The following is a 26,752-nucleotide window of genomic DNA, read 5'->3' as shown; positions in this document are numbered from 1 at the left end:
ATACCTATTAAATTTGTCCATTCATTTATGCAACCAACATTTATTGCCAGTTATATGTCAGGCATTGAGAATACAAAGATGAATAATTCAACAGTTTTCAATCCTCAAAGAGTTCATAGTTTAGTTGGAATGGCAGCTAAGTACACAGCTAATTCATAATTCAGAGTGGCAACTACTCAGGGATGCTCTCCATGCAAGCCTAAAATGTCTCAGGCTGATATTTTTGTTGCTGTATGGGTTAAACAGGCTTGTGGGAACTTTCCAGGTAAAATGATTGCAATTATTCAGAGCATTGTTTCTAAGGGAGGGGAAATATGTTCTACACTGCAAATAGCCTACTTATAAAATTGCATTTTTGGAACACAGCCTATTTGTCCCTGGGGGTTATCTATTTTTTCCATTATCTGAGGCCCCTATCTTGCAGCAATTTATATATTTTTAAAAGATTGCTTCATTTATTAACAAGAAAGAGAGGGCAAGAGAGCTAGAGCAACACTCCAATATATGCACCACCTGGGATCAAACTTAGCACCTCATGCTTGAGAGTTCAACACTTTATCCATTGCACCACCTGCCAGAGCAACAATTTATACATTTTTACAACTCCACCCTGTCCCCTGTGTCCTATAGCACTAAAGGCTATGTCTCAGGGTGAGTAGACTCAGAGTTCAACACACTGCCCCTGAAACAGTTCTCTGGCTAAGGATGTCAAGTCTGTAGAACTAAAAAAGTCTTGTTTCCAAATTTGACTGTTCAGTCTGTCTCTGCTAGAGAAAGTAAAAGGAAATGCCCACCGAGTGGGTGATGTGACTTTGAAACTGCCACAGTTGTGACCTAGGAGCTAGCATAGTGCATAAAGTGTTGTACCCTCAAGCATGAGGTCCCGAGTTTGATCCCCCATGTCACAAGTGTCAGAGATGCTCTTATTCTTTCTCTAACCAACAATTCAATAAAATTTTAAAAGAAGCTGCTGCTATGTAAAATAAGAGAGGGGGTTGCATAGGGATGGTAAAGGGGTTTGTAGGATTGATTTCAAAAAAGCTACATCTCTTGAATAAAATAGGATCCCTAGAGATGTGTTGATTGACCAGTATAGTAATTAAAATGTATGTGTGTGTGTGTGTGTGTGTGTGTGTGATTTCTGCAGTGCTTTGTTGGGAGATTAACAAACAGGTTTATTACATTGTGGGTTTTTTATTAAGGCACATATAAACTGTGGCAGGAAAATAAGCAAAGGGGAAAAGGCTGGATAGCAAGTGGCCTGGAGCCATAAGTTTGTAAGCGTTGTTACCAGTGTTCAGATACACGTGCTCAGATCAAGGGAGAAGCGGCATGGTGGGTCGGGGAGAAGAGCAGGCAGATAGCAGCAGGAACAGAGCCCAACCCAACGGGAAGAAGAGCCAAAAAGGGGCAAGCAGGAAGAGAGAACGACTTCCGGCAGACATTCCTTTAAATAACTTCCTATACACCCACAATCCCTTGTGGGTTTGCTATGTCTGTCATGCTGAATGTCAGGCTGACATCAGATGTATGGTAATTACATTCACCTCCCAACAGACCAAGGAGGTGGCTGAGTGCCTAAAGCTCAGGATTTACATGCTTGAGGCCATGGTGTTGATTACCAGGCCACTTGTGCTGGAGCTGTGCTTTGGTCCTTTTCTCTGTTGAGCCATCTTTATCCCTATCTCTTTCCTTATTAAATTCTCTTTTATTAAAGGCTCTCTGTGTGTCTCTTTCTCTCTCTGTCTTGGACAAGAAAGGTTTAGAAAAATCACTGCTTTGGGAGTCGGGCTGTAGCGCAGCGGGTTAAGCTCAGGTGGCGCAAAGCACAAGGACCCCGGCTCCCCACCTGCAGGGGAGTCCCTTCACAGGTGGTGAAGCAGGTCTGCAGGTGTCTATCTTTCTCTCCTCCTCTCTGTCTTCCCCTCCTCTCTCCATTTCTCTCTGTCCTATCCAACAACGACAACAACAATAATAACTACAACAATAAAACAACAAGGGTAACAAAAGGGAATAAATAAATAAAATAAATATTAAAAAAAAAAAAAAGAAAAATCACTGCTTTTCAGGGCTGGGTGGTGGTTGCCCCTGGTTGAGCACACATGCTATAATGCACAAGGACCCGGGTTTGAGCTCCCAGTCCCTACCTGCAGGGGGGAAGTGTTAAGTGGTGAAGCAGTGTTGCAGGTGTCTCTTTCCCTCTCATCTCTCTTCTCTCTATTTTATTTATCAGAGCACCGATCATCTCTGGCTTATGGTGGTGTGGGGACTGAACCTGGGACTTCAGAGCCCTAGGCATGACAGTCTGTTTGCATAGCCATTCTGCTATCTATCCCCACCCTCTCTCTACTAATCTCCCCCTTCCTTCTCAATTTCTTGCTATCTCTATCTAATAAATAAATAAAATTTAAAAAATGAATCAAAAGAGTGCATTGCCATGTGCTTGACCCGGGTGTGAGCCTGGCCCTCACCACACTGAAGGGAAATTCAGTGCTGTGGTCTCTTTCACTCTCTCTGCCTTTGTTTATATCTTTAAAGAATGATTTGACAACTCACTGATATTCATGGAACTAGGGATGAACATTTATTTTTTTAATATTTTAAAAAATATTTTATTTATTTATTTATTTATTCCCTTTTGTTGCCCTTATTGTTTTTATTATTGTAGTTATTATTGATGTTGTTGTTGGATAGGACAGAGAGAAATGGAGAGAGGAGGGAAAGACAGGGGGGAGAGAAAGACAGACACCTGCAGACCTGCTTCAACGCCTGTGAAGGGACTCCCCTGCAGGTATTTTATTTGTTTATGAGAAAGATAGGAGGAGAGAGAAATAGAACCAGACATCACTCTGATACATATGCTGCCAGAGATTGAACTCAGGACCTCATGCTTGACAGTCCAGTGCCTTATCCACTTTGCCACCTCCCGGACCATGAAAATCTTTATTAGAACCATCAAATAATAAATGCAGTAAAACTCAAGATTAATGTAGACCCCACTAAAATCCTAGTGTATTAAGTAATGAGAGAAATAGAGGAAGGGAGGGTGAGAAGGAGGGGGTTGGGGGGGGTGGAGACAGAGGATCACTCAGGTACATGTACTGCCAGGGAACAAACTCAGAAACTCATGCTTGAGAATCCAGTACTTTATTCCCTGCCCTACTGGACTGCTTTCTCACCATTTGACTGATCTCACCCTAATGTCTTCAAGTCCCATCCCTGCTATTATAAGTGGCCCAGTATATTCTTTCAAGGGGTTTGGACGGAGTCACCTTCCACCCAGCCATTCTGCTTACTAGGTAATGTGCAGGTGATTCCTGCCACAAGAAGGCAGCTCAGCCACTGGAGAGCTCTCCAGAGACAGCATAGCAGCCTGCCCTGTGGAAAGGATCCCTGTGGCAGATGTGATGGTACAGGCATTAGGAAAAGCATGGGGGAGGGGAATAGCAAAGGCCACCAAACAGGGTACTGGTGACTAAGTTGTATTGACAACCTGCAGGGGAATCGTGAAAGACTGAAAGCCATTAATAAGCAGTTTGAGGGTAAGTTAGAGGGCCACAGACCTTAGGAAGGGCTTACAAAGAGACCTTTATCTCTGTCAGGGTACAGGACTGCACAGCTGAGTAGAAGGATGAAGACCTAATTGTTAGGACAGCAGAGTTACAGAGACATTCTATTTCTCAGGCAAGGCTGGTCTATAAAGGCTTTTTCACTTTTTAAAACATATTTAAAAAATTATTTATTTATTTATTTATTGATGTTGCTGTATTTGGAAAGGACAGTGAGAAATGGAGAGAGGAGGGGAAGACAGAGAGGGGGAGAGAAAGATAAACACCTGCAGACCTGCTTCACTGCTTGTGAAGCAACTCACCTGCAGGTGGGGAGTCGGGGGCTCGAACTGGAATCCTTACTCTGGTCCTTGGGCTTTGCGCCACCTGTACTTAACCCACTGCGTTATTGCCCAACCCCTTAGTCCTCTCTAAGGAGATAGACACCTTTAGGTCCAGGGGCCTGGGAAGCATGCATAGTGTCAACTGAAGCAACAGAAATCATTCTAGCCAGCTAAGGAAGTGGCTCAGCAGTAGAGCACATACCTTAACTTGCCTGAGGTCCTAGGTTCAATCCCTGATGGCACATAAGAGAACAAATGATTTAGTCCTGCAGGTGTCTTTCTTGTTCTCTTCTTCTCTATCCTCCTCCACTCAATCTCTGTCCTATCAAAAATAAGTAAAATAATAAGCAAACAAAATATCTATCTATAGGGCAGACGTAGATAGCACAATGATTATGCAAACAGACTCTCATGCCTGAGGCTCCACAGTCCCAGGTTCAATCTCCTGCACCACCATAAACCAGAGCTGAGCAGTGCTCTGATAAAAAAAAAAAAAGAGAGAGAGAGAGAGAGAAAAGAAAATCTATATATTTTGCAGTTTCTATCTATCTCTATATATCTATATAGATATGTGTGTGTTTAAAAATATCTGGGGCCCAGGTGGTGGTGCACTGGGTTGAATGCATTATGTTCCAATGTGTCAGGACTTGGGTTTGAGCCCCAGACCACACCTGGTGAAGCAATGCTGCGGATGTCTGTCTTTTCTTCCTTCTGTAACCCACCCTTTCCTCACAATTTCTCTCTGTCTCTATCCAATAACTACACATAAAATATTTTTAAAACTCTCTGGAGCTGGGTTGGCAAAATAGTGCACTTGGACTGTGCACTGCTTTGTCATGTGCACTGTTCAAACCCACTCCCCATCAAGTTGAAGAATGTTTCAGTGCTGTGTTTCTTTCTTTGTCAAATATTTTCTTTATTTTTATCTTAATGAGGGAGAAGGAGGAGAGGGAAAGGGAGAGAGAGAGAGAGAGAAATATAATCAGAGCACTGCTCATTTCTGACTTATTGGTTGTGTTTGGGACCCCGGGGGGGGGGGGGCTGGGCAGTAGCGCAATGACACAAAACCCAAGTGCCAGTGTAAGGATCCTGGGTTTGAGCCCCCAGCTCCCCACCTGGAGAGGAGTCGCTTCACAAGTGGTGAAGCAGGTCTGCAGGTGTCTATCTTTCTCTCCCCCTCTCTGTCTTCCCCTCCTCTCCATTTCTCTCTGTCCTATCCAACAACAACAGCTATGACAACAATAACAACTACAACAAGCACAAGGGCAACAAAATGGGAAAAATAGCCTCCAGGAGCAGTGGATTTCATGGTGTAGGCACTGAGCCCCAGCAATAAACCTGGAGGTAATAAATAAATATAAATAAATAAATAAATTTGGGACCCCAGTGCCACCAGCATAAAAAAAAGTCTTTTACAGCAGGGTAGCTAATATAATGGTCATGCAAACAGACTCACTTGCCTGAGGCTCCAAAGTCCCAGGTTCAATCCCCCTACACCACCATAAAACAGAGCTGAGCAGTGCTCTGGTAAAAAAAAAAAAAAAAAAAAAAGTCAGCCTGGAACAGTGAAACCTCAGAGATAACAATAAAAAAATTCTCTAGACTCTAGAGCAGCATTCTCAATTTTAGTGAGCCCCAAAATCACCTAGGTATCATCTTTAAAATTTTTTGGGGGGTTACATTTACTTATTTATTCAACAGAAACAGAGAGAAGCTGATATGGAAGGGGAGTACTGAGAAGAGAGGCCTGCAGCACTGCTTCAGCACTCTTGAATCTTCCCTTCTGTAGGTGGGCACCAGAGGCCTGAGCCCATGTCCTTGCACATAGTAACAAATGCACATTTCCCACCACTCCACCCCACCCCCATTTATTTATTTATTTATTTATTTATTTATTTTACCAGAGCACTGCTTAGATCAGGCCTATAATGGTCCAAGGGATTGAACCTGGGACTTCAGAGCCTCAGGCATGAGAGTCTCTGTGAATAACCATTTCTCTTTTAAATTTTAACTTTATTTTATTTGACATAACAGAGAGAGAAATTGAAAGGGCAGGGAGATAGAAATCGAGGGAGAACGTGGTGCAAAGCACAAGGACTGGCATAACCAGCGTAAGGATCCCAGTTTGAGCCCCCAGCTCCCCACCTGCAGGAGAGTTGCTTCACAAGTGGTGAAGCAGGTCTGCAGGTGGCTTTCTCTCCCCCTCTCTGTCTTCCCCTCCTCTCTCCATTTCTCTCTGTCCTATCCAACAATGATGACATCAATAACAACAATAATAACTACAACAATAAAACAAGGGCAACAGAAGGGAATAAATAAATAAATATTAAAAAAAAAAACCTGTGTTCTATGTGGGCATCCAAGAATTCCCTGACAAGGGCCCTAGATAATGGGGTGGTCTGGTATTGACAAAAAAAAGGCCATATTTTAAATGAGACAGTCTCTTGCCCTTCTCCAGATTTTGCAGTCCTTTCTTTATCTGACAAGCTTAGATTTTTTTCCCCAGTAGTTAAAGCATTGAGTACCACTTGTATCCAAACTAGTATCAGGTTTGTGGGGTCTGGCCTTAAGTTAGGGAGGAAATACATTTAGGATTTTAGTGAGGTCTAAATTAGTCTTGAGTTTTACTGCATTTTGATGATTCTAATAAAGGTTGGCATAGGGACAATAATTGTCCTTTAGTTGATATATATTTCTTGCCAGTATATCTCTTGTTCAATTGTATATAGTGTTCCTTCTAAACATCAAGGGGTGGAAATAATGCTGATGCTGTCAGAAGAGATTAGGAGATTATCTTTCTTTTGTTAAATTAGCTGAGTAGAGGGAAGTAGGGGGTATGAGAGGTAGTATTCTAGGTGTAAGTAGTAAATACTTGATTAGACAATTTACAGTGCCTTTAGGCCTTTCTACTTATTTACTGAGCTTATTAGGTCTAAGTATAATCACAGTGGACTATTAAGCACTTTTAATTTGGGGTATGTAGTTGCCCCTAACTTATGGATGCATATATACATGAACCCAGTCCCCTAGGCCCTAGCCTATATCTAGAGTCTGTAACTTTGAATGCTCCATTTAAAATGGAACTAGATAGTTCCATGTGTTACGAAAGGTTGTTGCACCAGTTTATTGGAGTTGGAGGTTGACATCTGAGGCTTGGCGGCTCAGGGTACAATCTGAAGCAAAACGGCAGTGACATCATGGAGGCATTGGATACATTGGTGGGCAAATATATATAACATATAGATAGTTACAGAAATAATAGTCGGGAGTCCGGCGGTAGCGCAGCGGGTTATCCGCAGATGGCATGAAGCGCAAGACCCCGGTTCCAGCCCCCAGCTCCCCAAATGCAGGGGAGTCACTTCACAGGCAGTGAAGCAGGTCTGCAGGTGTCTTTCTCTCCCCCCTCTCTGTCTTCCCCTCTCTCTCCATTTCTCTCTGTCCTATCCAACAACAATGACATCAATAATAACAACAATAACTACAGCAATAAAACAAGGGCAACAAAAGGAAATAAATAAATAAAAAGAAATAATAGTCAATCTGTGACCTTGGGAGAACTGCAGTTTCCAGTGGAGGGAATGGGGGACTCAGAACTCTGGTGGAGGAATTATATGTTATCTCATAATTTTGCTAATCAGTATTAAATCACTAAAAAAGGGGGGGGGGCTGGCGGTAAAACAGTGGTTTAAACACACAGGGCGCAAAGTGCAAGGACAGGTGTAAGGATCCCCATTCGAGCCCCCAGCTTCCCACCTGCAGGGGTGAAGCAGGTGAAGCAGGTCTGCAGGTGTCTTTCTCTCCCCCTCTGTGTCATCCCCTCCTCTCTTGATTTCTCTGTCCTGTCCAACAACAACAGCTATAACAACAATAATAATAACAACCACAACAAGGGCAACAAAATGGGAAAAACGGCCACCAGGAGCAGTGGCTTCGTAGTGCTGGCACCGAGCCCCAGTGATAACCCTGGAGACTATTAAAAAAAAAAAAGTGGTCCGGGAGGTGGCGCAGTGATAAAGCTTTGGACTCCCAAGCATGAGGTCCTGAGTTTGGACTCCCAAGCATGAGGTCCTGAGTTCGAGTCCCAGCAGCACATGTGCCAGAGTGATGTCTGGTTCTTTCTCCTCCTGCCTTTCTCATAAATAAATAAAATCTTTTAAAAAAAATTAAAACCCCTGTGCTCAATATGTGGTACCCATTATGTCTTTGTCTAAATCCTGGCTCCGCCACATCTTTTTTGGCTCTCGATCCAATCACTCTCCTCCCCACCCCTGTCCTCATTTGCCTCAGCTGTGAAATCAGGATAATTACATTCAGTGCAATGAAGTGCTATAATAAAAGCCAGCCTGGCAAAGTGTCCAATAAATGTTGGTTAATTTTTATCTTTTTTTTTTTTTTTTTCTTCCTAGTGGAAGTGGGTCTAGAGAATCAGGGGAAAGCAAGGACTCCTTTCATAGCCCGTGCAGAAGAGCAGCGGCCAGGCACCAAGGCGCACGGGTCAGCAGCGCCTCTGTTGCACATGCGCACAACACGCCCACGCTTGACGCACATACGCACTCACGTGCGCTACAAGGAGTACGCCGCCAGAGCCAAAATGGCGGTCGCAATACTCATGGCAGCGGTAGGAGCCAGACTCAGTGTGGCAGCGAGCGGTTTCCGCGCCTCGGCACGCCGCTTGTACAGCCAGCCCGTCTCGATTACCGAGCGCATTGATGATAAGCGTCGGGCCGCGCTGCTGGGAGGAGGCCAGCATCGCATTGAGGCGCAGCACAAGCGAGTGAGTCCCGAGGATCCAGGTAGCCAATCAGAGCACGCCCAGCCCTCCGCTCCTGGGACCACCCAGCCAATCAGAGACTCTCTAGGGCGGGCGGGGTGCGCTCACCTTGAGTCCGGGTCTCCTTACCCTAGAGGTAGCCGTGGGCGGTCTAGCACCTCTGGGCTGCGCTGTGGCTTTCGCTTTGAAATTGTTGATGGGCTTGGCTGGGCTCCAGCCTACTGACTCACCACTTAACTGTGAGAAACTTCTGCACAGCGTGTTCTCTCTAGGAATCAGTTTAAAAAGTTCTTTTTAAAAATTATTTTATTTACTCATTTACTGGATAGAGATGGAGAGAAATTGAAACATACCTGCTTCACAAGTGGCGGAGCTTCTTCCCTGCAGGTGGGGACCAGGGGCTTGAAGCAGGGCCCTTGCAAGCTGTAACATGTGCACCAGCCCAGCACACCACCACCACCACCACCACCACCACCACCACCACCACCACCACCACCACCACCAGAGTTCTTAGGAATAGTGAAGCTCCTTTATTTTCCTGTGAAATTGTGGCTGTAGGTTCTACTATAATATTAATTTCCCCCCCATACCAGAGCACTGCTCCGCTGGTTTATGGGGGGTGCAGGGAATTGAACCTGGGACTTTGTAGTCTCATGCATGAGCGTCTCTTTGCATAACCGTTATGCTATAGTGGTACTCAATGCATAACCCTTGGCTGTAGATTCTTTTAAATACTTTTTTTCTTGGCTGTAGATTCTTTTAAAAAATTTTCATGTATTCATTTACTGGATACAGGCAGAAAAACTGAAATGGAAATGGGAGACAGGGAGAAACAGCAGTGCTTCGTCACTTCTGAAGCTTCCCCCTTGCAGGGACCGGTGGCTTGAACATAGTAATGTATGTGTTCAATCAGGGGCACCACCACCCACCCCCAAATAATTTCTTTTTTCTCTCTTTTCTCCCCACTTCAATCACTCTCCCCCCTTTCGCCCTCTCACTTCTTTCTCTTTCTCGCAGCATGATAATCTTTTATGGGCAGGGGTAGATAGCCTGATGGTTAAACAAAGAGACTCTCCTGCCTGAGGTTCTGAAGTCCCAGGTTCAATCCCTGGCACCACCATAAACCAGAGCTGAGTAGTGCTCTGGTAAAAAGATAATAATAATAATCTTTTGCGTGACCACTATACCATCTCCTCAGGCCAGCTGTAGGATCTTGCTCCATTCAGAAACAGGCAGATCAAGGCAGGTGGCTGGAAAGGGAACATGGGCCACCTGTCCTGTTATAACCTGAGGAGAGGGAGTGGGGTGCTAGTAGGCAGCTTATGACCTGTCACAAAAATGCCCTCTGAATGCCTTTAGGATTTCATCATGTGTGGACCTGAAGGGAGGGAAAGCAGCACTCTGGCAGCACAAAGGCACTTCTAGATATTAGGTTTGAGTGAACCACTGAGGTCCAGATCCACACACCCCTCTCCCAACACACACACATTGTCTGGTTTTTTTTTAATATATCTATTTATTTTCCCTTTTGTTGCCCTTGTTTTTTTTATTGTTGTAGTTATTATTGTTGTTGCTGCTGTCATTGTTGTTAGATAGGACAGAGAGAAATGGAGGAGGGGAAGACAGAGGGGGAGAGAGACACCTGAAGACCTGCTTCACCGCCTGTGAAGCGACTCCCCAGCAGGTGGAGAGCTGGGGGCTCGAACCAGGATCCTTTCGCCCGTCCTTGCATTTCGTGCCATGGGCGGTTAACCCACTATGCCACCGCCAGGCTCCCTAGATTGTTTTTTGAGTGTTTTTTTGTTTGTTTTTGTTTTTGTGTTCAGGGGCTTAATGCTGGTATTACAAATCCACTGCTCCTGGGGGCCATTTATTCCATTTAAAAAATTATTATTATTGGATAGGACAGAGAGAAATTGAGAGAGGAGAGGAAGATAGGGAGCAAGAAAAGTAGACACCTGCAGACCTGCTTCACTACCTGTGTAGTGACCCCCTGCAGGTGGGGGGGTTTGAGTTTCCAGACTGAACTGACCTGGTAGGGTGAGTGGCAGCAGAAAACAAAAAACAAAACAAACAAAAATGACCCAGGTTGGTGGCCTGAGGCTTAAAGCTGGTCTCAGTCGGGTCTCTGATGTGTATCAGTCTGAACCAACTTTCTGGATGAGTCTCACAACCAAACCACTCTGCAAGGTGAATAAGTAACTGTCTACTGAGGGGGGCAGCTCAGGACAGTGGGGGAGGTGCCTGGAAGGCTGGGGTCTTCAGTCAAGAAATTTGAACCAGCCCTTTATTTAAATTTAAATTGACTGTTGACTCAATTCCCATTTGGCCAGGACCTACCTGCTGGCCATAGTTTCTTTGCTGACACTTGTGAATTGGGTGTAAATTTGACTGGAAATCTCTGGTGCCAGAGGTACTTTCCAACCCTTTCCTCGGGTGGCTGTGTCTGGGGTGAGGGAAACCTGAGATAGCCCTTTGGAATGGCCTGTGTACTCTTTGTGTTGGGGCCCATTGCTCTAGCCCTCCCTGCAATCACCCCATCCCTTTCTGGGGCAGAATCAACCTCTGGAAGCTCTTTTTTTTTTTTTTTTTTTTTTTTTCTGATACTAAAGCTGACTTAATCAGAAGGCCAGCTTGATTTAAGTCACCTACCACACTCTGAAGCAGTTTCTGGACTACTTTCAAAGGATAGATTTCCCAAAATGTAGTTACAGGGCTAGAACATACGAACATAAGAAAACAACCAAACCAAACCAACCAACCAGACAAAAAACTCTTTATATATTGCCATATTAATTTGCTCTCCTTCCTTTCTCCTTTCTTTTTTCCCATGGAACTGAGTCCTTGTGCATGTATAATTTCATATCCATATTCCTAGCCTATCTGCTTATCTACTTTTTTTCTTAACCAGAGCAATGCTCAGCTCTGGCTAATGGTGGTGTGGGGGATTAGAACTTGGGACTCTGGGGGGTCAGGCAGTAGCTGGGTTAAGCACATGTGGAGCGAAGCGCAAGGACCGCCTTAAGGATCCCAGTTCGAGCCCCTGGCTCCCCCCACCTGCAGGGGAGCTGCTTCACAAGTGATGGAGCAGGTCTTCAGGTGTCTATCTTTTTCTCCCCCTCTCTGTCTTCCCCTCCTCTCTCCATTTCTCTCTGCCCTATCCAATGATGACATCATCAACAACAACAATAACTACAATAAAAAAAAAAGGGCAGTTGTCCGGGAGGTGGTGCAGTGGATAAAGCATTGGATTCTCAACCATGAGGTCCTGAGTTCCATTACCGGCAGCACGTGTACCAGAATGATGGCTGGTTCTTTCTCTCCTTTCGGGGTATCTCTCTCCCTCTCCGGTGGGGTGGTCTCCAGGGGAAAGGTAACAGGCTGGTTCTTTCTCGCTCACGACAGGGGTGACACGAAGTAAAAGACACCAGGGGACTCTTAGCGTGCCTAGAATCTGAGTCCTTAGAATCCCAGAATCCTAGAGTCCGTTTATTAGCAAAGTGTACATGAGTTAAATAGAAAAGCAATGGAGGTAATTATTGTTGAAATATGTCAGAAATTACAGGTTTCTTAACAGTCAGCATGCCCCTAAGGTAGGGGGCTGGTATGACAGGAATTGATGAGATACAAGACAGTTATTTTCCATGACACAAGCAACTTAATTATCCAAAGGTATTTGAGAGAAACATAGGGGTTGAACCCAAAGGGTGAGACAGAGAGAAGATGAATATCAAAAGGCCATATAGTTTGGAATTTCTCTTGTCTGGGGTCTGAGATGTGTGATGAAGTGTGTGATAAGGTGTGTTCTTCTGTGATCAGAAGGTGACTTTGAATAAGTGAATCTGTGGCCATGTGGCCTGCAGTTAATGGAGGGAAGTACTGGGGTATCTGTGGGCCTGAGAGTCAAGAAGGAAAGAACCAAGTCTGAGTTTCCCCCCTTATGCTCACCTCAGTTGAGAGAGACTTACCAAGAGGTTATCTTCTCAGACCTCCATCCAAAGATGGGGGTGGTTCTCCCTAAGCTCTATCAGGCTTACAGATGTTCCCAACACTCTCCTCCTATCTTTCTCATGAATGAATGAATGAATAAATAAATAAATAAATTCTTAAAAAAAGAAGTTTCATTGCCTTTAAAAAAAGGGTAGCCTCATCAAGATCCCAACCACATTTTTTAGGAGAATAGAACAAATGCTATAAATGTTTATCTGGAACGAGAAAAGACCTAGAATTGCCAAAACCATCTTGAGAAAAAAGAACAGAACTGGAGGCATCACACTCCCAGATCTCAAATTGTATTATAGGGCCACTGTCATCAAAACTGCTTGGTACTGGAACATGAATATATACACTGACCAGTAGAATAGAATTGAGAGCCCAGAAGTAAGCCCCCACAGCTATGGACATCTAATCTTTGACAAAGGTGCCCAGACTATTAAATGGGGAAAGTAGAATCTCTTCAACAAATGGTGTTGGAAACAATGGTTTGAAACATGCAGAAGAATGAAACTGAACCACTCTATTTCACCAAATACAAAAGTAAATTCCAAGTGGATCAAGGACTTGGATGTTAGACCACAAACTATCAGATACTTAGAGGAAAATATTGGCAGAACTCTTTTCCACATAAATTTTAAAGACATCTTTAATGAAATGAATCCAATTACAATGAAGACTAAGACAAGCATAAACCTATGGGACTACATCAAATTAAAAAGCTTCTGCACAGCCCAAACCAAGAGGCCCCTCACAGAATGGGAGAAGATCTTTACATGCCATACATCAGACAAGAGGCTAATAACCAGAATATATAAAGAACTTGCAAATCTCAACAACAAGACAACAAATAACCCCATCCAAAAATGGAGGGAAGACATGGACAGAATATTCACCAGAGAAGAGATCCAAGAGAAACACCTGAAAAAATGTTCCAAGTCTCTTGATTGTCAGAGAAATGCAAATAAAGACGACAATGAGATACCACTTCACTCCTGTGAGAATGTCATACAACAGAAAAGGTAACAGCAGCAAATGCTGGAGAGGGTATAGGGTCAAAGGAACCCTCCTACACTGCTGGTGGGAATGTCAATTGGTCCAACCTCTGTGGAGAACAGTTTGGAGAACTCTCCGAAGGCTAGAAATGGACCTGCCCTATGATCCTGCAATTCCTCTCCTGGGGATATATCCTAAGGAACCCAACACATCCATCCAAAAAGATCTGTGTACACATATGTTCTTGGCAGCACAATTTGTAATAGCCAAAACCTGGAAGCAACCCAGGTGTCCAACAACAGATGAGTGGCTGAGCAAGTTGTGGTATATATTATACAATGGAATACTACTCAGCTATAAAAAAAATGGTGACTTCACCATTTTCAGCCGATCTTGGATGGACCTTGAAAAATTCAAGTTGAGTGAAATAAGTCAGAAACAGAAGGATGAATATGGGATAATCTCACTCTCAGGTAGAAGTTGAAAAACAAGATCAGAAAAGAAAACACAAGTAGAACCTCAACTGGAATTGGTGTATTGCACCAAAGTAAAAGACTCTGTGATGGGTGGGTGGGGAGAATACATGTCCATGAAGGATGCTAGAGTACCTAGTCGGGTTGTATTGTTATATGGGAAACTGGGGAATGTTATGCATGTACAAACTATTGTATTTACTGTTCAATGTAAAATATTAATTCTCCAATAAAGAAATAAAAAAAAAGAAAAAAAGAACTTGGAACTTTGGAGTCTCAGGCTTGAGAGCATATCTGCTTTTTAAAAAAATTGTCACCACAGTTATTACTGGGGCTCAGTAATAATAATCACTAAGTAATAATAATAGTAATAATATAATCACTGAGTAATAATAATTACTGAGTGGTATACTTTTTAGTGGCCTCTTTTTTTTTTTTGCCTCTAGGGTTATTGCTGGAGCTCAATACCTGTACTACAAAATCCACTGCTCCTGGAGGCTTCCCCCCCCCTTTTGTTGCCCTTGTTGTTTATCTTTGTTGTTATTATTGTTGCTATTGCTGTCATTGTTGTTGGATAGGACATATAAATTGAGAGAGGAGGGGAAGACAGGGGGACAGAAAGATAAACACCTGTATACCTGCTTCATTGCTTGTGAAGTGACCTCCCTCCACCCGCAGGTGGGGAGCTGGGGACTCGAACCCGAATCCTTTTTTTTTTTAATTTATCTATTTATTCCCTTTTGTTGCCCTTGTTGTTTTATTGTTGTTGTTATTGTTGTTGGATAGGACAGAGAGAAATAGACAGAGGAGAGGAAGACAGAGGGGGAGCGAAAGATAGACACCTGCTGACCTGCTTCACTGCCTCTGAAGGGACTCCCCTACAGGTGGGGAGCTGGCGGCTCAAATTGGGATCCTCCTTACACCTTGCTCCTTGCCCTTTGCACCATGTGTGCTTAACCCACTGTGCTACCGCCTGGCCCCCTACTTATTTTTTATTTTTCTTTCATTCTTTCTTATTTTGTTGAGAGAGAAGAGAGATAGGGAGAACAACAAACACCTGTTGCACTGCTTCACTGCTTGTGCAGGTGAGGATCCCCCCACACAGGTGAAAAACAGGACCTTGAACCCAGCTCTACTGGGTGTTCCACTGCTTGATTCCTCCTGGTCACTTTTCTTTTTTTCTTTTTTTTTTAAATTTCTTTATTGGGGAATTAATGTTTTACATTCAACAGTAAATACAATAGTTTGTACATGCATAACATTTCCCAGTGTTCCATATAACAGTACAACCCCCACTAGGTCCTCTGTCATCCTTCTTGGATCTGTATTCTCCCCGCCCAGCCACCCCAGAGTCTTTTACTTTGGTGCAATACACCAATTCCAGTTGAGGTTCTACTTGTGTTTTCTTTTCTGATCTTGTTTTTCAACTTCTACCTGAGAGTGAGATCATCCCATATTCATCCTTCTGTTTCTGACTTATTTCACTCAACATGAATTTTTCAAGGTCCATCCAAGATCGGCTGAAAATGGTGAAGTCACCATTTTTTTATAGCTGAGTAGTATTCCATTGTATAATATATACCACAACTTGCTCAGCCACTCATCTGTTGTTGGACACCTGGGTTGCTTCCAGGTTTTGGCTATTACAAATTGTGCTGCCAAGAACATATGTGTACACAGATCTTTTTGGATGGGTGTGTTGGGTTCCTTAGGATATATCCCCAGGAGAGGAATTGCAGGATCATAGGGCAGGTCCATGTCTAGCCTTCTGAGAGTTCTCCAGACTGTTCTCCACAGAGGTTGGACCAATTGACATTCCCACCAGCAGTGTAGGAGGGTTCCTTTGACCCCACACCCTCTCCAGTATTTGCTGCTGTTACCTTTTCTGATGTATGACATTCTGACAGGAGTGAAGTGGTATCTCATTGTTGTCTTTATTTGCATTTCTCTGACAATCAGAGACTTGGAGCATTTTTTCATGTGTTTCTTGGCCTCCTCCTAGTCACTTTTCATTCAGATAGAGACACTACAGTGCTGGAGTTTCCTCTAGTGCCATAGAACCTCTTGTGTGTGATGCCCAGACTTAAACTTGAGCTGCCCTCATGACAAGGCACAAGCTTGACTTCACTTCAGGAGCTGTCTTTTTAGCCCTCAAGTGATTTCCCAAAAACTTAGTCTACATTACTCAGCAGTACATAGAACTGCCAGCTTCTTTTGATGCCGGTTTTGCTTTTCTGACTTTAACTGCTTAATTAAAAAAAGAAAAAATTATATATATATTTTAAGATTTTATTTATTAATGAGAAAGATAGGAGGAGAGAGAAAGAGCCAGACATCACTCTGGTATATCAGACATCACTCTGGGGATATTCCTCCACTTGTGCTGATGGCTCTATCTTAGCCAACTGGGCTTCAGCGAATGACTTCTCCCTATTATACGATCCCAAACAGCCAGGCTCTTTTCACAGTGCTAGATGGAGTAAAGACTCGTCACCCGACCTGTGCTGGATTAGCACAGTCAACGGCCAAGCCTTTCCCGCTACGAGACAAGTTCTCAAGATCTTCCCGCACAGTCATCACCGCCCAGCTATCATCCACATTGGTCTCCAGCTCCCACTGATTCTGTGCTCGGAGAAACTAAGATGGAACTTTTGGAAAGCAAACTGGCGTCTGTTCAGTGATCTTGCCAACAAATCTATTCCTGCAATTCCAATTAACTCTATCCCCTCTGAAGATTCATACAGGCGCTTCCGCCAAGCCATCTTCAAAGCAGCTTCCCAAGCCATTCCTCATGGGAGACGTGCTAACTATACGCCTTGTCTTGATGCTGAATGCGAGCAACTACTAAAGCAGTATGATGAGTCGGGCGACCCAGATGTGGCTGACCATCTCATTGCCTCCCTGGATGCAGCACGCCAAGCCCGCTGGCAACAACTCACGGAAAGTCTGAACTTCACCCACTCAAGTAGGAAGGCCTGGAAGCTTCTTCACAGACTGGGTGCTGGTAGCCAACCCCCTCCCGTCTCCCATCCTCCCGTATCTCCAAACTCAGTGGCCAGTCACCTAACTCAAGTTGGACGTGCTAAGATCGACCCAGTCTGGAAAAGAGAAATTTCCCACGAGTGGTCATCCCACTTCTGGTTATCTTGTCCATCTCCAAAACTCTCTCCCTTTACACTGTCTGAACTGGAAGACGCTTTGAAGAGGGTTAAACCGGGAACAGCTGCTGGCTATGATAACATCACCCCAGAACTCATTTTTAACCTGGGTCCCGCGGCAAAGAAGTGGCTCGCTTCATTCCTGTCCCACATCTTGGAATCTGAGTCTATGCCCAAAGTTTGGCATCACGCGAAGATTATAGCAGTTTTGAAACCAAAGAAAGACCCAACACTGGCCGCCAGCTATAGACCAATTTCTCTCCTCTCTGTGTGTTACAAACTCCTTGAGAGGCTGCTTCTGTCGCGTATTTCTCATCTTACAGAGAAATTCCTATCACCCGCCCAAGCTGGTTTCCGCCCAGGAAGATCTACCTGCGAACAAGCCCTGGCCCTCTCAATTTACATTGAGAATGGATTCCAGAAGAATTTAAAGACGGGTGCTGTCTTTGTTGATCTCACAGCAGCCTATGACACGGTTTGGCACCGTGGTCTCCTAGTCAAGATCTCAAGATGCCTGCCTCCATGGGTGGCCAACACTATATCGTTTCTTCTCCAAAACAGAAGATTCTGGGTGCATCTGGGTGACAAGTCTAGCAGATGGAGACTTGTCTCAAGTGGCCTCCCCCAGGGCTCTTTTCTGGCTCCTACGCTATTCAATATTTACATCAGTGACCTCCCAGAAACTTCTTCAAGGAAGTTCATCTACGCTGATGAAATCTGCTGTGCAACTCAGGCATCAAAGTTCGACATCCTCGAGGAAACACTAACGAAAGACATGTCTCTGATATCTGATTACTGTAAAAAATGGCGACTAATCCCTAGCACTGCAAAAACAGTATCATCTGTTTTCCATCTACACCATGCCTCGGCCTCACGTGAGCTTAATGTGCAGCTTGGCGATACGAGAATCTGGCATGAAGCCCAGCCAGTCTATCTTGGCGTTACTCTCGATCGCACTCTGTCATTTCACGAACATCTCATAAAAACTGCAGCAAAGGTGGGCGCGAGGAATAACATCATTGCAAGACTGGCCAGCTCCTCATGGGGCGCGAGCGCTTCCACACTACGATCATCATCTCTGGCATTATGCTATTCCACTGCAGAATACTGTGCCCCAGTATGGTTCCATAGCCCCCATGTCCACTTGGTTGATTCCAAATTATATTCCTTCATGAGGATAGTTTCTGGAACCATCCGTTCCACCCTGGTTCCATGGCTGCCAGTTCTTAGCAACATCGCCCCGCCAGATATTCGTCGGGATGCTGCATCATCTAAGTTCATTTCCCACGTCTGCGCTCGACCGGACCTGCCAATATACGCGGATATCTTCGCCCACCCTGTCCAACGCTTGACGTCTCGTCACCCAATCTGGTCCCCTACGCCTACACTGAACTTCTCTGTTCCAGACTCTTGGAAACAGAGTTGGCAGTCAGCTGAGGTAAAGAACAAACACCTCATCACAGACCTCTGCAAGCGTCAACTCGGCTTTCCGGCTTTGACCTAGCACGTTATGATTGGGCCCTCCGCAATCGCTATCAAACAGGCCATGGCCGGTGGGTGCGCCGCTATGTTCCATCGCTGGGGAGCCAGAGACGACCCGAACTGCCCCTGCGGCTACAGACAGACTGTGACCCACATAGTCAACGACTGCCACCTCTCCAGATTCAAAGGAGGTCTCGAAACTTTACATCAGGCTCAACCTGACGCTGTTGACTGGCTACGGAAGAAGGGCAAACGCTAGAAGAAGATCACTCTGGTACATGTGCTGCTGGGGATCAAACTCAGGACCTCATGCTTGAGAGTCCAAAGCTTTACCACTGTGCCACCTCCCAGACCACTATATATATAGCTGATTTGAGGTTTTTAGTTATTTTTTTGGTGGGGTGGAGGAGGGTGCAGGAGATACCAAACAAATACCAAACAGGAGATACCAAACAAATACCAAAGTATTTGTTTTTAGGCTTAGGGCTTGAGAGCTTAAGCAATGTAATCTCCTGTTAGATGGAGAGATCTAATTTCACTCATCCAAGAAGCATTTTTTTAAAAATTAATTTTTCTTATTGTCACCAGGTTATCAGCTAGGCTCAGGTGACTGCATGAGGAATTCACTGCTTCTGGTGGCCATTTCCTGCCCCCCTCCCTTTTATTTGATAGGACAGAGAGAAATCGAGAAGAGGAAAATAGAGGAGAGAACAACCTAACAGCACTGCTTTGCTATTTGTGAAGTGTCCCGCTGCAAGTGGGGGTGGGAGGTTTGAGCCCAGGTCCTTGCATATGGGAATGTGTATACTGGGTGGGCCACTCCTGAAAAGTTCCTTGGGGCTGGGCCCAAGTGAGGTGAGCCTCTGTGGAGTTCCATAGAAGCCTGCTTGAACCTTCACATCAAAGATGTATTTGGAAGGGGTGCACCGGGCTGTGGTGCACCGGGTTAAGCACACATAGTATGAAGTGCAAGGACCAGCACAAGAATCTAGGTTTGAACCCCTGTCTCCCCTCCTGTGGGAGGGGTTGGGGGGGAGGTCAGCCCTTTCACAAGTGGTGAAGCAGCCCTGCAGGTATCTTTCTCTCTCCTTTTCTATCTTCCCCATCTCTCTCAATTTCTCCGAGATATATATATATAATTGGGGGCTAGGCAATAGCGCAGAGGGTTAAGCGCACATGGTGCAAAGCACAAGGACCTGATTAAGGATCCCAATTCCAGCCCCCAGCTTCCCACCTGGTGGGGGGGGGCTCCACTTCACAAAAGGTGAAGCAGGTCTGCAGGTGTCTATCTTTCTCTCCCCCTCTCTGTCTTCCCCTCCTCTCTTCATTTCTGTCTGTCCTATCCAGCAATGATATCAATAACAACAATAATAACTACAACAATAATAACTACAACAATAAAAACAAGGGTGACAAAAGGGAATAAATAAATAAAATTTTTTTAAAAGTGGGCCAACATACTAAACAGTTTTCTAAAGAGGTACACATGGCCCACTGACATATGAAAAAATGCACATTAAGGGTCGGGGAAATAGCAATGGTTATGCAAATAGTTATGTTTGAGTCTTCAGAGTCCCAGGTTTAATCCCCATGCCACTATAAGCCAGAGCTGAGCAGTTCTCTGATAAAAAAGAGGGGGCTTGGTGGTAGTGCAGTGGGTTAAGTGCACATGGCACGAGGCGCAAGGACTGTAGTAAGGATTCCGATTATAGCCCTTGGCTCCCCACCTGCAGGAAAGTCGATTCACAAGTGGTGAAGCAGGTCTGCAGGTGTCTTTCTCTTCCCCTCTCTGTCTTCCCCATATCTCTCCATTTCTCTGTCCTACCCAACAACAACAATAGCAATAACAACAACAATAACGATAAACAACAAGGGCAACAAAAGGGAAATAATGGCCTCTGGGAGCAATGGATTCATGGTTCAGGCACCAAGCCCTAGCGATAACCCTGGAGGAAAAAAAAAGAAGAAATGCACATTAAAACTACAGGGAAATACCATCTCACACCTGAGAGAATGGTTTACATCCACACACCAGAAAATGACAGGTGTTAGGTTGTGGAGAAACAGAGAACTCTGCTACATTGCTGGTGGGAATGCAAAGTGGTACAGCCCCTTTGGAAGACCGTATAGACAGTTCTTAAATAAAAATGGAGTTGCCTTATGATCCAGAAATACCACTCTGAGGTATTTAAATATCCAGTGGACACTCAAGCACTAATCAGAAGGGACGTTTGCACCCCTATGTTCATAGCTGCATTATTTACCATAGCCAGAGAGTGGAAGCAGCTTAAATGCCCATCAACAGATGACTGGCTAACGAAGTAATGAGATATATATTCCATGGAATACTACTCTGCAATCAGGAAAGATTATACTGTGTCATTTGGGAGAAAATGGATGGAACTGGAGGTGATTATACTAGTGAAATAATTAAAGAGATGAAAGACAACTACCAGGTGGTTTCACTCACATGTGGAATCTAGAGATCTGATTCATATGAACTTGCCAAAAAAAAAATTCCAAATAAGAACAAAAACAGAAGCAAACAAACTGTAAGACTTGTGAGAAGTATGGTGATTATCTTTGGGAAGGTGGGGATATAAAACTTGGGTGGTGAATGTGAATATGGAACTACACATTCTTTTTTTTAAGATGTTTTAAAAAATTTGTTTATGAGAAAGGAGTAGAGAGAAGGAACCAGACATCACTCTGATCCATGTGCTGCTGGGGATTGAACTCAGGACCTCTTGCTTGAGAATATAACACTTTATTTACTGCATCATCTCCCAGGCCAGGAACTATACTTAAAAAAAAAAAAAAACAACAACAACCAGAGCACTACTGAGCTCTGGTTTATGCTGGTGCAGGGATTTGAACCTGGGACTTCAGAGCTTCAGGCATGAAAGTCTCTTTGCATAACCATTATGCCGTCTACCTCTGCTCCGGACCTATACATTCTTATCTTACAGTCTTATTACATACTTTTAACAACAAAAATAATTATTAAAAAAATTTAAAAAGAAGCCTGTTTGACTCTGGGACTTTAGTCTCAGACCCTCACTAGGTCTACTTTTATTTTCCATCTCTTCTCTGCTCATTTATTACACCTTAGGATTTCAGTGGGTGTTTCTGGAACTAGTTTCTGTGTTCTGGGGCTAGACTCTCCTATCCTCACCCCACTTCTCTACCTTTTCTTTTTACTTCCTTATTTGCCTTCTATAGTTGGTGGCAGTTGAGGCCCCCATGTCCTCTCCACCTGCCCTGAATTCTTTATTGACTGAAATCTACTGAGAACACCTGTACCTTAGGAAGGTTGACAATAGAGGCTTTCACTTGGGCACAGGATCAAAGCCTGTCTTCTTGGCCTTCCCTTGAGTGGTCTTGCTTACCAGCTTTGTCTGCCTTGATGTCATTGAGTCACTACTTTTTGCTGTCTTTCAGGGAAAGCTGACAGCTAGAGAGCGGATCAGCCTCCTGTTGGACCCTGGCACTTTTGTGGAGAGCGACATGTTTGTGGAACATAGGTGTGCAGATTTTGGAATGGCTGCTGATAAAAATAAGGTATCTGAGTAGAGAAATAAGAACAGAAGGAGAAACACAAAGCAGAATGTGGACTGGGTTTGGTGTATTGCACCAAAGTAAAGGACTTTGGGGGGAGGGCTTTCAGGTCCTAGTGCATGATAATGGAGGAAGACCTGGCATGGGGGTGGTTGCGTTTTGCAGAAAACTGAGAAATCTTAAGACATGTACCTATACTTGTATTTACTGTAAACCATTAGTATCCCCCCAATTAAAAAAAAAAGGTATTTGATTCTAAAACTGCATAAAGCTTGTAAAATCAATTACTTGAGGGCTGGGTGGTGGCACACTTGGTTAAGTGCACATATTACCATGCGGAATGACCCAGGTTCGAGCCCCTACCCCACCTGCAGGAGAAACACTTCACAAGCAGTGAAGCAGGTTTGCAGGTAGCTTTCTTTTTTCCTATGTATTCTTCCCTCTTAATTTCTCTCTGTCCTGTCAAAAAAAAATGTATATATATGTAAAGTAAAAATAAAAATGGCCACCAGAGCAGTGGATTTCTAATGCTGGCACCAAGCCTTAAGCCTGGAACCTCCACGATAATCCTGGTGGCAAAATAAAAAACAAAACAAACAAACAAAAAAAACAACAACCAAGTGTGTTATGTTTAATTCTAACTAAAGATAAATACACTCCTAACTAGGTTATAAGAAAATAATGAGGGGTCGGGTGGTAGTGCAGCGGGTTAAGTGCAGGTGTTGCCAAGCACAAGGACCAGCATAAGGATCCTGGTTCCAGCCCCCGGCTCCCCACCTGCAGGGAGTCTCTTCACAGGCAGTGAAGCGGGTCTGCAGACATCTAACTTTCTCTCTCCCTCTCTGTCTTCCTCATCTCTCTCCATTTCTCTGTCCTATCCAGCAACGAAAGACATCAACAATAACAATAATAACCACAACAGGGTCACAAAAAGGCAACAGAAGGGGGAAAAATAGCCTCCAGGAACAGTGGATTCATAGTGCAGGCACTGAGCCCCAGCAATAACGCTAGAGGCAAAGAAGAAAATAATGATAAAGTAGTAGTAGGTACTACTTTATGGTGCTACCATGAGCCTCCAAGGTACACTTCCCAGCCATGGCCTACTCACTGTACTCAGGAAGTCCTTAGGGACTCAAGTTGTATTAAAAAAAAAAAAAAGGTGGAGGAGATAAGCATAATGGTTATGCAAACAGACTCTAATGCCTGAGGTAAGGTGCCAAGGTCCAAGGTTCAGTCCCACACATGCCACTATAAGCCAGAGCTGAGCAGTTCTCTGGGGGAAAAAAAAAGGTAAAAAAAAAAAAAGGGAAGTGCTGAGTGATGGCACATCTGGTAGAGCATACACACTACCCTCAATAAGGGTGGTCCGGGAGGTGGCGCAGTGGCTAAGGCACTAGACTCTCAAGCGTGAGGTCCCGAGTTCGATCCCCAGCAGCACATGTACCAGAGTGATGGCTGGTTCTTTCTCTCTCCTCCTATCTTTCTCATGAATAAAAAAAAAAAAAAAAGGATGAGCCCCTACCTGCAGGGGGGAAACTCTTCATAATCAGTGAAGTAGTGCTGCAGGTCTCTCTTTTTCTCTCCCTCTCGTATCCCCCCCCATTCTCTTTGTCCTATTAGATTAAAAGAAGAAGAAGGAAAAAAAAAAAGCTGCCATTAGCTGTAGTTTTGTTGTGTAGGCACTGAGCCCCAGTGATAACCCTGGTGGCAACCAGGAAAAATGGTGAGGGCGCTAGAGTTACCAGAATGCTTCTGGAGGAGCCCTATTGTGACCTCCAGGTTTCCTCACTTCCTTTTGTCTGCAGATGAAGGAATGTGGGTAGGCTGCTTGAGCATTGTCTCTGACCCAGTTTCCAAAGCTCTGATTGTGGGCTCAGAGTTAGAACAGAACAACCTGGGGTGGGAGGGTAGATAGAGTAATGGTTATGCAAAGAGACTCTCATGCCTGAGGCTTCAAAGTCTCAGGTTCTATCCACCATAACCCAGAGCTGAGCAGTGCTCTGGTAAAAAAAAAAAAAAAAATCAGAACAGAACAACCTGGAGTGGGTGGTGGCATACTTGGTTAAGTGCACAGTTTACCATGTGCAAGAATCTGGCTCGGCCTTCGGGTTGCACCTGCAGTGGGGAGGCTTCATAAGGGGTGAAGTGATGCTGTGTCTCTTTTGCTATTTCTCCCTCCCCTTTCAATTTCTCTGTCTCTTTTTAAAAAAAAAAAGAAAAGAAAAGCAGTAGATTTGTTATGCAGGTACCAAGCCCCAGTGATAACTCTGGTGGCAATTTAAAAAAAGAAAAAAAGAAAATCACAAACAAGAAGAACAACTTGTGGCCTGGGGTAGTGGTGCAGTGGATAGAATATCTGATTTTCAAGCAAGAGGACCTGAGTTTGAATCCTCTAACATTGTATGTTCCAGTGTGATGTTCTGGTTCTCTCACCCCTATCCCTCTCATAAATAAATAAATCTTGGGGGCTGGGTGGTAGCACACCTGGTTGAGCACACATGTTACAGTGTGCAAGGACCTGGGTTAAAGTCCCCCAGACCCCACCTTCAGGGGGGAAGTTTTTTTATTTTATTTTTTTTTTACTCCTCCTTTTTTAAAATACATTTTTTAATGATTATTTATTTTTTGAGAAAGATGCAGAGAGAGAAAGACACAGTGAGAAACACCAGAGCACTGCTCAGCTCTGGCTTATGATGGTGCGGGGGATTGAACCTGGGACTTGGGAGCCTCAGTTATGTGAGTTTCTTTGCATAACCATTATGCTATCTACCCCTGCCCTAGGGGGAAGTTTTGTGAGTAGTGAAGCAGGGGTGCAGATATTTCTCTGTTTCTCTCTCTCTCTCTTTCTGACTCCAGGGTTATTACTGGGGCTTGGTATCAGGACTATGAATTCACCTGCTCCTGGAGGCCATTTTTTCCTTTTTTTTTTTTTTTTTAATTTAGTATTGAATAGAGACACAGACAAATTGAGAAGGGAGGAGGAGATATAGAGGGGAAGAGGCAGAGACACCTGCAGTCCTGCTTCAACACATGTGAAGCTTCCCCCTGCAGGTGGGGTCTAGGGGCTTGAACCTGGGTCCTTGCACACTGCAATGTGAGCATTTAACCAGGTGTACCACTGCCTGACCCCCGCTACATTTTTCTAAAAAATAGGATAGGACAGAGAGAAATTTAGAGGGGAGGGTAAGATAAAGAGGGAGAGAGAAAGACAGATATACCTGCAGACCTGCTTCACTTGTGAAACGACCCCCCCCTGCAGGTGGGGAGCTGGGAGTTTGAACTAGGATCCTTGCATTTTATACTATGTGTGCTTAACCCGTTGCACCACTGCCTGGCTCCCTCTTTCTCTCTCCCTCTGTCACCCTCTGCCCTCTTGACTTCTGGCTGTCTCTGTCCAATAAATATAGATAATTAACAATTATCAAAAAATCTTTTTTTAAAGATTTTATTTATTAATGAGAGATATAGGAGGAGAGAGAGAGAGAGAGAAAGAGAGAGAAAGAACCAGACATGACTGGTACATGTGCTGCCGGAAACTGAACTCAGGACCTCATGCTTGAGAGGTTAATAATTTATCCACTGCGCCGCCTCCCGGACCACTTACTAAAAAATCTTTAAAAAAAAAAATAGTACAACCTAGAAAAAAAGGGACAATGTTTTTCAGTTGTGTTTTGATCTGTGTAGGCACCAAGAATTCTTATAGATGGACAAGTTGTCTCTCCTCCTACAATTTGAAGTTATACCTTGGGGCTTTTGAGCTTAGAGTTATCAACACTTCTTTTTGGTTTTTCAAAATTATGTATGAGTAAGAGAGGGCAGGGGAGATACATACAAAAAGACACTCATTTGTGAGGCTCTGAAGTCCCAGGTTTAATCCCCAGCACCACCATAGACCAGAGCAGAGTGGTTTAAAAACATAATTAATTAATTGAAAGGGAGAGAGAACCAAAGCATTACTCTAGCATACAAGATGCCAGGGATTGAACTCAGGATCTCTGTCCACTGTGCCACCTTCCAGATTGCTGCTGCCTTGGCACTCCCCCCCCTTTTTTTTCCCCTGATTTTTTTTTTTAATGAGAGAATCAGAATAAAAAGGAGAGTAAAGGAAGACCAGTGCACTGCTTAGCTCTGGCATAAGGTGGTACTGGGAATTGAACCTGGGACCTCTGGGGTTTCAGGCATGTAAGTTGGTGCTCAAACAGGCTGAGCTAGTTCTCCAGTCCCACTGACACTTTTCCTTTTAATTGGATGTTCTCCAGGGGTGTACAGAGTTCTTTGGACTCATTTTTCGTCAGTTTTCTTTTGGTCTGCACATGTGCTGTTTGTGACCAAAGATTTGTAAACTTGGCTCCCAACCAGCTGGCTCCATTTGAGCCGTTATGGACCACACAGCGGCTGCCAGGATTCCAAGCAGAAATGTGCATTTGCC

General features: G+C 44.2%; 1 protein-coding gene across 3 annotated transcripts in view; it reads left to right on the top strand.

The window, feature by feature from the left end:
* Positions 1-8,427: 8,427 nt before the first annotated feature.
* Positions 8,428-26,752, top strand: part of PCCB (propionyl-CoA carboxylase subunit beta) — an 84,237-nt gene continuing 65,912 nt past the window's right edge. Inside the window, exons 1-2 of one of the 3 annotated variants that reach the window (XM_060196896.1) lie at positions 8,428-8,666; positions 22,207-22,326. In XM_060196896.1, coding sequence (XP_060052879.1) covers positions 8,484-8,666; positions 22,207-22,326 — 303 coding nt within the window. In that variant the 5' untranslated portion in view covers positions 8,428-8,483. Of the gene's footprint in view, positions 8,686-22,206; positions 22,327-26,752 lie in introns of all 3 variants that reach the window. The other 2 variants (XM_060196898.1, XM_060196897.1) reach the window with 2 other exon arrangements.

The sequence above is a fragment of the Erinaceus europaeus genome, chromosome 1 (assembly GCF_950295315.1).
Source record: "Erinaceus europaeus chromosome 1, mEriEur2.1, whole genome shotgun sequence".
Lineage (NCBI taxonomy): Eukaryota > Metazoa > Chordata > Mammalia > Eulipotyphla > Erinaceidae > Erinaceus > Erinaceus europaeus.
This window is presented reverse-complemented; position numbering and strand designations above follow the sequence as displayed.